This window comes from Arvicanthis niloticus (assembly GCF_011762505.2).
Source record: "Arvicanthis niloticus isolate mArvNil1 chromosome Y unlocalized genomic scaffold, mArvNil1.pat.X SUPER_Y_unloc_2, whole genome shotgun sequence".
NCBI classification, from domain to species: domain Eukaryota; kingdom Metazoa; phylum Chordata; class Mammalia; order Rodentia; family Muridae; genus Arvicanthis; species Arvicanthis niloticus.
This window is the reverse complement of record NW_023044979.1, coordinates 5,198,434-5,211,548: the sequence shown is the minus strand read 5'-3', so window position 1 is coordinate 5,211,548 and position 13,115 is coordinate 5,198,434. Positions and strand designations below refer to the sequence as shown.

The window sequence follows — 13,115 nt, the reverse complement described above, 5'->3', positions numbered from 1 at the left end:
GTTCCACTGTTTTCATGTTTTGTATCTTTAACAACCCCATCCCACTCCCCTGGTTTGTGGTTTTTCCCTTTAAAACCCTCCAAGGACTGGCCGAGGGGGTCGGACCTTGACTCCAGCGCGAGTACCTGGTCAGACCGCTGGCTGCCAGCTCTTTCCCTAATAAACCTCTGCTGATTGCATCCAGGTATGGTTTCTTGTGATTTTTGGGTGGTCGCGATTCCGGAGGCTTGAGGAAGGGTCTCCCGAGTCTGGGGCTCTTCATTTGGGGGCTCGTCCTGGATATGCGACCACCTTAATCCAAGAACCACGCTGGGAGGTAAAGGGACACCGTGGTTTTGTTTTTTGTCTGGTTGTTGTGTGACCTTTTTCATGTACTGGTTTCTGGTTTTTCATGTGCTGGGTTGTATAAATCGTCTGATTTTCTGTGTGCCGTTTTGTCTAGGTTTGTCTAAGTTGTTTGGCTTCTAAGTTGTTGGTGCCCGCCTGTCTGAATTATTTGGTTTCTGAAAAGTGCACTTTTGGTTTGGTTTGGCAGTTGTCTTCGCCTTGGTAGGAGGAAGGAGCGACCAGCAGATGTGCTAAGGAGGGTCGCCGCTGCCACAACCTGGGAGACGTCCTAGGTGAAGGGGCACCCCAGGGACACCTGGTTGGTGCCCGTCTGGAGGTTGGAGAGGAGACATTGGTCCTTTTAGAGGAAAGGGCACAAGAGACCTCCCAGCCGTCTGTCTTTCTGAACTGGTGTTGGCTTTCACGTTTGAGACGGATTCTTGTTAGTCTTTGTGTGTGCTTCTTTTGTCTGTGTTTCGTGTTATTTGTTGCAATGGGGCAGACTCAGTCTGTGGTAACTCCCTTAAGCCTAACATTAAATCATTGGGCAGAAGTGAAGGACAGAGCTCATGAGCTATCAGTTAACATCAAGAAGGGACCATGGCAGACTTTCTGTACCTCAAAATGGCCTACCTTCGATGTGGGATGGCCACCTGAGGGAACTTTTGATCTGTCTACTATCTTTGCCGTTAAGGCTATTATTTTTCAGGAAGGACCGAGGTCGCATCCCGATCAACAGCCATACATTGTGGTTTGGCAGGACCTGGTCAAAAACCCCCCTCTTTGGGTGAAACCATGGATAAAAGAGAAGCCAGGCTCCCGAGCCCTGGCTCTCAGTACAGGGCCCAAACTGAAACCAAAAACGGCCCTAGAAACTAAACCTTTGGCTCCGCCTAAGGTCTACCCCGAGATTGAGGAGCCACCTGAGTGGCCAAACCCGCTGCCACCCCCCTACCACCGACCACCTTCACCACAGGCTGCCCCGGTACTGGCTCCGAGCCCGGAACCTCAGGGAGCAGGAGAAGGAGGACTGGCGGTCGGCACTCGGAGTCGGAGAGGTCTAAATCCTGAAGTACCGGATTCCACTGTTTCATTGCCTCTCCGAGCTATGGGCCCGGCCCCCACTGAGCCGAATACAGTGCAGTTCCTACAATATTGGCCTTTTTCTTCCTCTGATCTATATAACTGGAAAATTAACCATCCCCCTTTTTCAGAAAACCCCGCATCCCTGACTGGGCTGGTGGAGTCTGTGATGTACTCACACCAGCCCACCTGGGATGATTGCCAGCAGCTCCTCCAAACCCTCTTCACGACAGAGGAGAGAGAGAGAATTTACCTAGAGGCCCGGAAAAATATTCGGAATGCCGCGGGTCAACTCTTGCAGACTCCAGCAGAGATTGATGAAGCCTTTCCCCTCAACCGACCCCAATGGGACCATAACTCGGCCGCAGGTAGGGAGCGACTGTCCATCTACCACCGGGCTCTTGTGGCGGGCCTCCGGGGGGCAGCGAGATGCCCCACCAATTTGGCCAAGGTAAGAGAGGTTATGCAGGGACCCACGGAAGCCCCTTCAGTCTTCCTAGAGCACCTCATGGAGGCATATCGTAGATATACTCCCTTCGACCCCGCTTCGGAGGGACAGAAGGCTTCCGTTATTATGTCTTTCATTGGACAATCTGCTCCAGATATTAGGAAGAAGTTACAACGCATTGAAGGATTACAGGATTATACAATTAGGGACGTGATTAAAGAGGCAGAGAAAGTATACCATAAGAGGGAGACTGAAGAAGAAAAGGCAGAGAGAGAGAAGAAAGAAAGGAGTAAGGAAGAAGATAAAAGACAGAGAAGGCAGGAAAAGAATTTGACTAGGATTCTGGCCGCAGTTGTAGATGAGGGCAGGCGCCAGGGAACTAGAGGAACTAGACAGGTAGGGAACCTGGGCGAATACCGGAGGCAGGAGCCAAGGAGACCCAGAAGAGCTAGCCACACCCTAGACAAAGACCAGTGTGCCTATTACAAGGAAAAAGGTCATTGGGCCAGAGAGTGTCCTAAGAAGAAGGGACCCAAGGTTCTGGCCCTTGGTGAAAATGAAGATTAGGGGGGTCGAGGCTTGGCCCCCCTCCCCGAGCCTAGGGTAACCCTGAGAGTGGAGGGGAAACCCCTGGATTTTCTTGTTGACACGGGAGCTGAGTATTCAGTGCTCAAGAAACCCCTAGGGAAGTTGAAAAATAAACAAACCATAGTCATTGGAGAGACTGGGCAAAACTCGTATCCCTGGACCACCTCGAGAACTGTGGACCTGGGAAGGGGACAGGTGTCTCACTCCTTCCTGGTAATACCCGAATGCCCTACCCCATTGTTAGGCAGAGACCTTTTAACCAAGTTAAAGGCACAGATATGTTTCACCTCCCAGGGGCCGGCTGTGCAATGGGGCTCAACCACATCCCCGGTGTTAACCCTCTCCCTAAAAACAGAAGATGAATATAGACTATTTCATTCTGGTGATCAGAAGCACCCTTCATCAGAATTAGAGATGGGACCTTGGTCCAGGTTCACTGAAGCATGGGCAGAGACTGGGGGGATGGGTATGGCCAAGAACGTACCCCCGATAGTCATCGAGCTCAAGGCCGGAGCTACTCCCATCGGGGTTAAACAGTATCCAATGAGCAAAGAAGCCAGGATGGGAATACGTCCCCATATTGAGAGACTACTACAACAAGGGATTCTAGTCCCCTGCAAGTCCCCATGGAATACACCCCTGTTGCCAGTAAAGAAACCAGGCACTGGTGACTACCGACCCGTTCAGGATCTCCGAGAAGTTAACAAGCGGATACTAGATATTCACCCCACAGTGCCGAACCCCTATAACTTGCTCAGTTCTCTGCCCCCGGACAGGACTTGGTACTCAGTTTTAGACCTCAAAGATGCGTTCTTCTCCCTGAGACTTCATCCCCAGAGTCAACCTATGTTCTCCTTCGAGTGGAGAGACCCGGAGAATGGCAGAGCAGGACAACTGACCTGGACGAGGCTGCCCCAAGGATTCAAAAACTCTCCCACCCTGTTTGATGAAGCGCTCCACCGCGACCTAGCCCCTTTCAGGGCTAACAATCCTCAGGTGACCCTTTTAATTTACGTAGATGACCTTCTGATTGCCGCTGAGAATGCCCGAGACTGTGAGAGAGGTACAGAACACCTCCTGACTGAGTTGGGTAAGTTGGGGTATCGGGCATCTATGAAAAAGGCCCAGCTGTGCAGGACCGAGGTGACCTACCTGGGCTACACCTTGAAAGATGGACAGCGCTGGCTGACTGAAGCCAGAAAGCAGACCGTTATGCAGATCCCGACCCCAATTACCCCTCGTCAAGTAAGAGAATTTCTTGGGACAGCTGGGTTCTGCAGACTGTGGATCCCAGGTTTTGCCACCCTGGCAGCACCGTTATACTCCTTGACTAAAGAACAAGGGGAGTTTGTCTGGACAGAGAAACATCAAAAAGCCTTTGATGCTTTGAAAAAGGCTCTGCTGGAAGCCCCAGCCTTGGCCTTACCAGACTTGACCAAGCCTTTCACCCTCTATATAGATGAGAGGAAGGGGGTCGCTAGGGGAGTCTTGACTCAGACTCTGGGACCATGGAGGCGCCCAGTGGCGTATCTCTCGAAGAAGCTAGACCCGGTAGCCAGTGGTTGGCCTGCCTGTCTAAGGGCCATAGCAGCTACGGCTCTTCTAGTGAGAGATGCAGATAAACTAACCTTGGGCCAAAAACTGTCAATAGTGGCCCCCCACGCTCTGGAGAGCATAGTCAGACAACCTCCCGATCGCTGGATGACAAATGCCAGAATGACACATTACCAGAGTCTCCTCTTGACTGAGCGTATCACCTTCGCCCCACCGGCCATCCTAAACCCTGCCACCCTGCTACCCGAGGTTGACAGCTCTGTGATCCACCAGTGTGAAGAAGCATGCGCTTTCACAAACGCCGGTCACCACCAAGAGGTAAAAGGAACCAGGCTGCGGGGAGACCGACCTGGTTCATATTGGGAGGTTGATTTCACTGAAGTAAGACCAGCCAGATATGGTAACAAATATCTCCTAGTGTTTATAGACACTTTCTCAGGATGGGTTGAGGCATTCCCGACCAAGAAGGAAACTGCTACTGTGGTGGCCAAGAAGATACTGGAAGAAATTCTACCCAGGTTTGGAGTACCGACGGTAATTGGGTCAGACAATGGGCCTGCCTTCGTCGCCCAGGTAAGTCAGGGATTGGCCAGACAATTGGGGTTTAATTGGAAATTACATTGTTCTTACCGACCCCAGAGTTCAGGACAGGTAGAGAGGATGAATAGAACCATCAAGGAGGCCCTGACTAAATTGTCCATTGAGACTGGCGGAAATGATTGGACAGCCTTGCTCCCTCTTGCCCTATTCCGGGTTCGAAATACACCCGGAGTCCTGGGACTTACTCCTTTTGAGATTCTTTATGGATCCCCACCTCCCATCTATGAGACCCTTGAGAGTGTAGCACGCTCTGATGATGGCTATATTCCTCCCCTGCCTGTTCTAGCCCGACTAAAGGCCTTTGAAACTGTAAAGAAGGAGATCTGGGGAGCTTTGAAGAACTCTTATGCTCCAAAAGAAGATCCAGTGCCGCACCAGTTCGAGGTTGGAGACGCCGTACTAGTGAGGAGACATCGGACGGGCAACCTTGAGCCACGGTGGAAAGGCCCGTACCTGGTCCTGTTGACCACCCCTACAGCAGTGAAAGTGGACGGCATAGCCTCGTGGATCCACGCTTCCCACGTGAAAAGAGCACCTCCAGACTTTCAGCAAGATGAATGGGCCTTGGAGAAGACTGATAACCCTCTTAAGCTGCGCCTGTGTCGTAAACGCTGCTCTGAGTAAGAACCCCAATCCCCATACCCCTCAACAACTCATCTGGCAAATTGAGGACCCAATTACTGGCGCCGTTATAAACAGCACTCAACAGGTCGCCCCTCTGGGAACATGGTGGCCCGCCTTATACTTCTGTCTCCGTCAGATCAACCCTGCGACTAGGAGTTTCCCCCCAAACTTAGTGCGTAGCTATGGGTTTTACAGTTGTCCTGAATCTGATAAGGATACACATTGCGGGGGACCCCAAGTCTTCTTCTGTGGGAAGTGGAGCTGTGTCACCTCAAATGATGGAGATTGGAAGTGGGCTACATCGTCCGCTGGGGATAGACTGACTTTTTCTTTTGCTAACTCAGGACCAGGCCCACACGCGATAATGGGACTGTATAAAGACAAGCCATGCTCCCCAACCGATTTAGACTACATAAAGATGCAATTCACTGAGAAGGGAAAAGCGACAGACTTTTCTAGATGGTACAATGGTGTGACCTGGGGCATAGTCTTTTATAAATCTGGAGGTGGGGTGGGATCTCGCCTTCTTGTCCGTCTAAAAATAGAGAGCCCTCCAGCCCAGTCTATAGGCCCCAATAGTGTGTTATCTGAACAGAAACCACCCCCACCAGCTGCCCCAGTGGCACCTCCTAGGCCCACGGAAGGTAACATCCTCAGTTCCGTTCTCACTCCAGCCATATCCATTCCAAGCACTGGACAGAGACTCTTAAATTTAATTCAAGGGGCCTTTACTGTATTAAATGGATCTCAACCTAACATGACTAAATCCTGTTGGCTTTGCCTCTCCTCAGGACCTCCTTATTATGAAGGTATTGCAATGACAGGGACTTTTAACAACACCACCAGCCACAGTGCTTGTATATGGAACAGTAAGAGTAGATTAACCCTTACTGAAGTTTCAGGACAAGGGGTCTGCATAGGAAACCCACCAGAAGCTTATAAACATCTATGCAACCAGACTCTTAAGAGCCCAAAGACCTCTGTTAACAGATTCTTAGTACCTGAAATTGATAAATGGTGGGCTTGCAGCTCTGGGCTAACACCATGTGTTTCCACTGCTATCTTTGATGAGAACAAAGATTATTGTGTACTTGTCCAATTAATCCCCCGGGTTTACTATCATCCCGCAGGTACTCTTGAACGTGAGTTTGAGATACACCCTAGACGTTTCAGCAGGGAACCTGTTTCCTTGACTCTGGCAGTTATATTGGGCCTGGGAGTGGCTACAGGTGTGGGGACAGGTGCTGCTGCATTGATACAGACTCCTCATTATTTTCATCAGTTGAGAACTGCCATTGATGTAGATTTGAGAGCCCTGGAACAGTCAGTAACAAAGTTGGAAGAGTCATTGGCTTCCCTCTCAGAAGTTGTTCTACAAAATAGAAGAGGACTAGACTTGCTGTTTCTTAGGGAAGGGGGTTTGTGCGCTAGTCTAAGAGAAGAATGTTGCTTCTATGTAGACCATTCCGGAGTGATAAAGGACTCTATGAGTAAACTCAGAGAAAGGTTAGACCAGAGACAAGAAGGTAGAGAGACTCAGCAAGGTTGGTTCGAAAGTTGGTTCAATAAGTCCCCTTGGTTGACAACCCTATTATCCTCCCTTGCTGGACCCCTTGTGATTTTATTCTTGCTTTTAACCATAGGCCCCTACATTTTAAATAGATTAGTAACTTTTGTTAGAGAAAGGATAAATGCTGTTCAGCTTTTTGTGTTGCGCCACCAATATAGGACTTTGGGTCAAGAAAACGATAATTATGATGACACTGGAGTTTAAACTTTTCTAAAGATCCTAATCGGAAAAAGTGGGGTGAGAATAGACTTATTAATAATTGAGTTTTTATGATTAAAAACATAGCCAAATCGGAAAAAGTGAGGAATGTAGAGTGAAAAATTATAAAGGCCATTTTATGAAATATGTGTAGATTTTTTGCCTTACAGAACTGAAAATAAGATTTCAGGCCTTCACATTCCAGGTGAAGGACACTTGCTGGATTACATTCCTCAAGCCTCGCCCAAGGCAGGAAGACATTCCTGATTACAGATAAAGATGCTACCACCTAGGTGGGGCCATAGCCCTATAGCCGGAAAAAGTCAAGATAGCAATCTGAAATGGCCGGATAGGGCACAATGGCATGGTAAAAACCACATTTTTGAGAAGAATGCAGGGCGATTTCCACATGACACTAATCATTTAGAGTGAATACCTCTGAATTGTTCCACTGTTTTCATGTTTTGTATCTTTAACAACCCCATCCCACTCCCCTGGTTTGTGGTTTTTCCCTTTAAAACCCTCTAAGGACTGGCCGAGGGGGTCGGACCTTGACTCCAGCGCGAGTACCTGGTCAGACCGCTGGCTGCCAGCTCTTTCCCTAATAAACCTCTGCTGATTGCATCCAGGTATGGTTTCTTGTGATTTTTGGGTGGTCGCGATTCCGGAGGCTTGAGGAAGGGTCTCCCGAGTCTGGGGCTCTTCAATTTTGACTTTCATGCACATATTGCTTCTGCCAAATCCACAATCCATGGACATACTGAGTGCCTCATTCACCACAATGGCATTCCACACAGTATTGCTTCTGACCCAGGAACTCATTTCACATCAGAGAAGTAAGACAGTGGGCCAATGATCATAAATTCTAATGGTATTAATTACCATTAATACCATAGTCCTTGTTACCCTGAAGGTGCTGAACTGATAACAAAATAAAATGACCTTTAGAAGACACTTTTACACAGCCAATTATGGGACAGCCACCTGGAGAGCTGGGCAGGGTCCTAGGCTGTATGTATTTTGAATCAGCTTCCAATATTTGGTACAGTTCCTCTCACAGCCAAGATCCATGGTTTCAGGAATCAAGGCTGTTGGAAACCTGTGTGAAGGTCACAGTCCCCCAAATCTGAGTGAAACTCAGCTCAAAATGGAGGATTCCCTTTATCAGAAGGGCTTCAATTTCTTTCTTTTGTTTATTATTTATTTATTTATTTATTTATTTATTTTTTATAGGGCTTCCATTTCTTTCTATTACTTATTTATTTATATATTTATATATTTATTTTTTACGGATTCCATTTCTTTCTTTCTTTTATTTATTTATTTATTTATTTATTTTTATTTAGGGCTTCCATTCCTTTCTTTTATTATTTATTTATGTATTTATTTTTATTAGGGTTTCCATTTCTTTTATTTATTTATTTATTTATTTATTTAATTTTTAGGGCTTCCATTTCTCTGCCTCAATGTATCTAGACATTGTCCCTGAACACGGGTGGATGTACTTATCAAAAGATTGTCCCTGTGTGAGCTACTTAAATTCAGCACACAACTCCCATTCTGGCTTCCCTGCCCACATGATACTTAGATATACTATTATGACCAATTAATCCTGTCCACCTGTACCCATAAAAGCCCTCATATACCTTATTTCTGGAACAATAAAGTATAATTGACTCACTGTGCTAGTCTCCGGAGTTAATTTTTTCATACAGCCATCTCAAGCCAGATTGCCATGGCTGTTCCCTTTGTCCTCACTGGTTGGTGGCTAACAACCACCCAAGAATAAAGAAGACCCACAACAAAGCTGCCACCCTTAGTGGCCCAGTAGGAAAAATGTCAGTGTGTTTTGCATTCCTGTGTTTAGCCTTTCCCATTCTTCAGGTTTCTCACAAATTCTCCTGTCTTTCCATGAATCCATCACTGGTGATGCTGGACAAGATGAATATGAGTGGGCTGGTACTGCAGTCACCTTTGAGGGGATATCTGTCCTTTTTGGTGTTTGTACAATGGATCCTTCTACATTGTTAAACTGACCAAAGGGGTGATATAGAAAGAGCAGCAGTTATGGTGCCTCAGAGATGAGTCCTTCTAAGGGGACAAAATAAAACAAAAGAGATGACAAAGATTCTTCAAATAAGACAGTCATGGAAGGCAGCACACATGGAAGGATTCTGTTAGGTAACATCCACAATACACAAAAGCTAGACTGTTAGGACCATTATAATTTCTATTCAGGACTTAGTTAAGAATATAATTAGTGTGGGGAGCGGCTCCGGATGGGTTCCACCAGAATCTCCAGCTTGGATGAGGACAGGTCTCTGTAGATGCCTCTGCCTGCAGGGGGTACAGGGTGGAGTGCCAGCAGGGAAGGTCCACTGCTGCCTCTGTCACAGCCTCCCACCAAGTCTCTGCAGTGGAGAGGGGAGAATCCTGAAGGCGTTTTGGGAGAGCTGGCATCTTCTGAATTGTCACAACTCTTTGCTAAGTCAGGAGGTGCCAGCCAGGTTGTGGGGGAAAGAACAGATATCTAGCACAGTGTTAACAGCTCTCACTGAGCCAGTGAGGTGCCCTGTGAGACACCACTGTGAAGAGTGGAGGATCCATGACAGAAGCTCTCAGACAATGGGATGATTTTTTCACTCACTTTACTTATGAATGAGCCTCAATATATACTGTTTGGGGTGGGTTAAGGTAACCCCTACTGGCTTGGTCTGAGAACTTGGGGATGCTTCATGTGCATGTGGGGAGAGCCTGAGGCATTATTCCTACCTGACCGATGGCCATAGACCTCTCTCTTTGGGAGGGGCTGTGGAGGGCTGAAGCTGAGAGAGCCAGGAGCACAGGAAGAAAGCTGACCGCCTTCCATTCCAGGGGGTTCTCTGGGGTTCAAAGCTTATTCAACCAGGCACCCAGCTGTCTCTCATAGCTCAGTGCCCCACAAATTAGGGCAATATTATGCTTCTTATAGGAAGAAAATAGGGAAGAGTCCCACCTAAAAAACAATGTCATGCTTTGTATTGGGTGTTAGAAGACTGACATTTTTGACCTTTTTGTAAGGCCAGTACTTTGGTGAAAAAAATTGAGGAATTTTGGACAACCCCTTATAAGTTTAGATTCAACCACCGATTCTCTTCTATTACAATCTTGTGTGATATATGAAGAATTAAATTTTGAGGAAATATTCCTAACATCATTTTTAACATGGGTTATGTTTTATAAGGTGAAATGTCCATCTATTATGAGTTGGACAATATTCCATAGCCCTTCACAAAAGGATACAACTTGAGCCAGCTGTTTGCTTCATCAGAACCCTGCATGAAGAGCAGGTACCTGCTGCTCCTTCATCACATTTAAATCAGGGAGCAGGCATGGTTACTGTAGTGAAGGACACAGTCTATTAGTGAGAAGTTCTCTTTGATAGTGAGATGGTGTTCTATATTTGATAAATATTGATTGCTGTTGATTATTGATTACCATTGATTGTTGATTAGCATTGACCGTTAACCAGCATCAATTATTGATTATTGATCACTATTGATTATTGATTAGCACTGGTTATTGATCGGCATCAATACTTGATTATTTATTGGTGCTGATTATTGATTGCTATTGATTGCTGATTAGCATTGATTGTTGATCAGCATCAATTATTGATTATTGATTGGTGTTGATTATTGATTGCCATTGATTTTGATTTGCCCTTAGTATTTAATAAGGCTGTTCAGTTTTCCTCAGCTTTATGTAGACCCTGGCATGCTGAAGTAAGCAAAGGGCTTTTCTTTCATCTGGGATATTGAGATACATCTATATATGACAAAGAGCATCAAGAGTGAGAATTTGTTTTCTACATAACATTTCACAAGATCAAACATAATTTTTGAGGATTTTTGTCCCTTGAATTACTAAAGAGACACACTGCAGTTTGAAAGAGATCATACTTTACATATGCCTGCTTAAGATTACATGTTTAGCAAAATCAACTTCTGTTGACCTTCTGTTAAGGTCTGTTGAAATTTCATGTCTAGGTTATCCCTTGATCTTCTGAAGAATCTCTGTATCTTCAAGCTTTTCTTTGTACTATTTTCCCTCTTAGTGAACATTATTCGATATCCTTGCTTGGGCTGAGTGTGACTTCCCTTGGAAGCTCTAAGGGAATCATCCCTGTGTTTTGACTCTCCTCAATGTAGACTGGATACAGGATATGATTAAACTTAGATGACAGCCAGTTTGTCATAAATGTTGATCTGAAGACAGATACTTTAATCCCATAGGTATTTCCCAAAACTTTTATGATCTAAGTGCCTTAAATACCTCATTTATTTCTTCAGAACTTCCAAAGGCTTTTATATGCTTCCTTTTCCAAAGGCTTTTGTATGCTTTCTTTTCCTTTATTGAAACCATTTACATCTTTAGATCATTCTAACATTTTATAAATGTTAATACCATAGCATACCATAGGCTTAACAAAAACTTCACAATCTATTGTGAGAATATTTATATAGCTGTGGGAAAGAAGCAATTTATATCCTCTCTTTCTAAGTTCTCAGTGGCACAACATTTCAAAATTATCATAGTTCACCCTGGGATAATGGTGAACTAATTGGTTTTACATACAGAAAATTGTCAAAGTGTTTCTTCTGAGACTATAGACATCCTGCAATCAGTCACATTAAAAATACTTTACTCAGTACATATGGAGACAAATTTACATTACCTTAATAATTATTCCCCTTCCAAGTTGTACAAATACTGGACAGCCATGGCATGGTTTTTTGTTTTTTGTTTCATTTTTTGATAGAGGTTTAGTAACAATTAAAAAGCCCTGCTGTGATTATTTTAATTCAACAAAGCTGAAGGTATGAAAATGGTTGTGGTTTAATTTAGAAGATAAGATAAGCCCTGTGCTGGATCTGCCTATCTTTGTATATTTATCTGTTTTTAAAGAGTTTTTACTAGATATAAATATCTTTTAATTTATTAACATGTTTATGCCTGCATAAAATTTAAAATATGTATATATCATAATAAAGTCATAGATGTGTTAGTCTTGTATGGGTGAGGAGAATGTCAAATATTAATAACATCTTCTGGTCTAGGAGTAGTAAACTCTTTAAAACATGTTACCTATTCCAAGGAAAGATTCAGACCCATATTATCATTTTATATTTATTGTCCAACATATCCCTGTGTGGATATGTTGATTAAATATATTTTTGTCCTTTCATATCAATTTTAAGTTTATATTCATTAGGAACAAAAAGGAACTAGGGTCAAATTAACAAGTTTAATTTAATTTTGAAGTTGAGAAACCCTTTATTAATCTTGCTTTTTTGAGATGTTCAGATCCACCTTTAATCTGGGCTACAGATTCTTTTGACAACCTACATATATAAAGGACACTGGACAGGTGGTGTTTTTGGTTTTGTTTTTAGTATTTGCCCTACTTTTTTTTACAAAGCAGAGGTGATTTGTTTGTGTTTTAAGACTGGCATTACAAAGTACTTCTCTCTTCAGAATCCCATATACACTGCATATCAGCTGTAATATTCTGCATCATGAAAATAACCAGTCCTTGTTTTTTCTAATTTACCTTGTCTAACAGCCTTTATTGGTCACCTTTTTACATACATAGGATGATTCATTCTCTCTAAGATTTGAGATATGTTTATCAAGAGAACCTGTACTAACACAACTCTGGTTTTTCTACACTTTGCCACTGATGTACTGGCTAACAGTAGTGCTCAACAGTGTTTCACTTATGATCCTGGATTTTTTTCCAGGGTTGATTGATACCTATCATCTGGTGAAAGGAAGCTGCAGTTTCCCTGAGCCCAGCATGAAGCCACAAAATAAGTCTCTTGTTTCCTAAAATTCCTCTTTAGTGTTAATGGTGTTATCATTCTGTCTAAAACTCTACCTCATAGTTACCTGGTGACAGCCAGGTATCCTCCTCCCCATAGTTACCTCTCTTTAAAGAGAGATGGAAAATGTTCTATTGGTGTGAGGGGAGGTGTGGGGGAAGGGGATGTCTCAGCAGGCTCATGCCTCCTGCTGAGATATTACTTCCCCTGGAGGGACCATACCTCATGCTGAGACAGCTCTTCCCCAGAAGCAACCCAC

General features: G+C 44.6%; 1 protein-coding gene across 1 annotated transcript in view; it reads left to right on the top strand.

Moving 5' to 3' along the window:
• Positions 1-5,588: 5,588 nt before the first annotated feature.
• The window catches only part of LOC143441085 (uncharacterized), a 139,706-nt gene continuing 132,179 nt past the window's right edge, over positions 5,589-13,115 (top strand). The window contains 1 exon segment of the mRNA XM_076928152.1: positions 5,589-5,957. Within this exon segment, the coding sequence (XP_076784267.1) occupies positions 5,589-5,957 (369 nt within the window).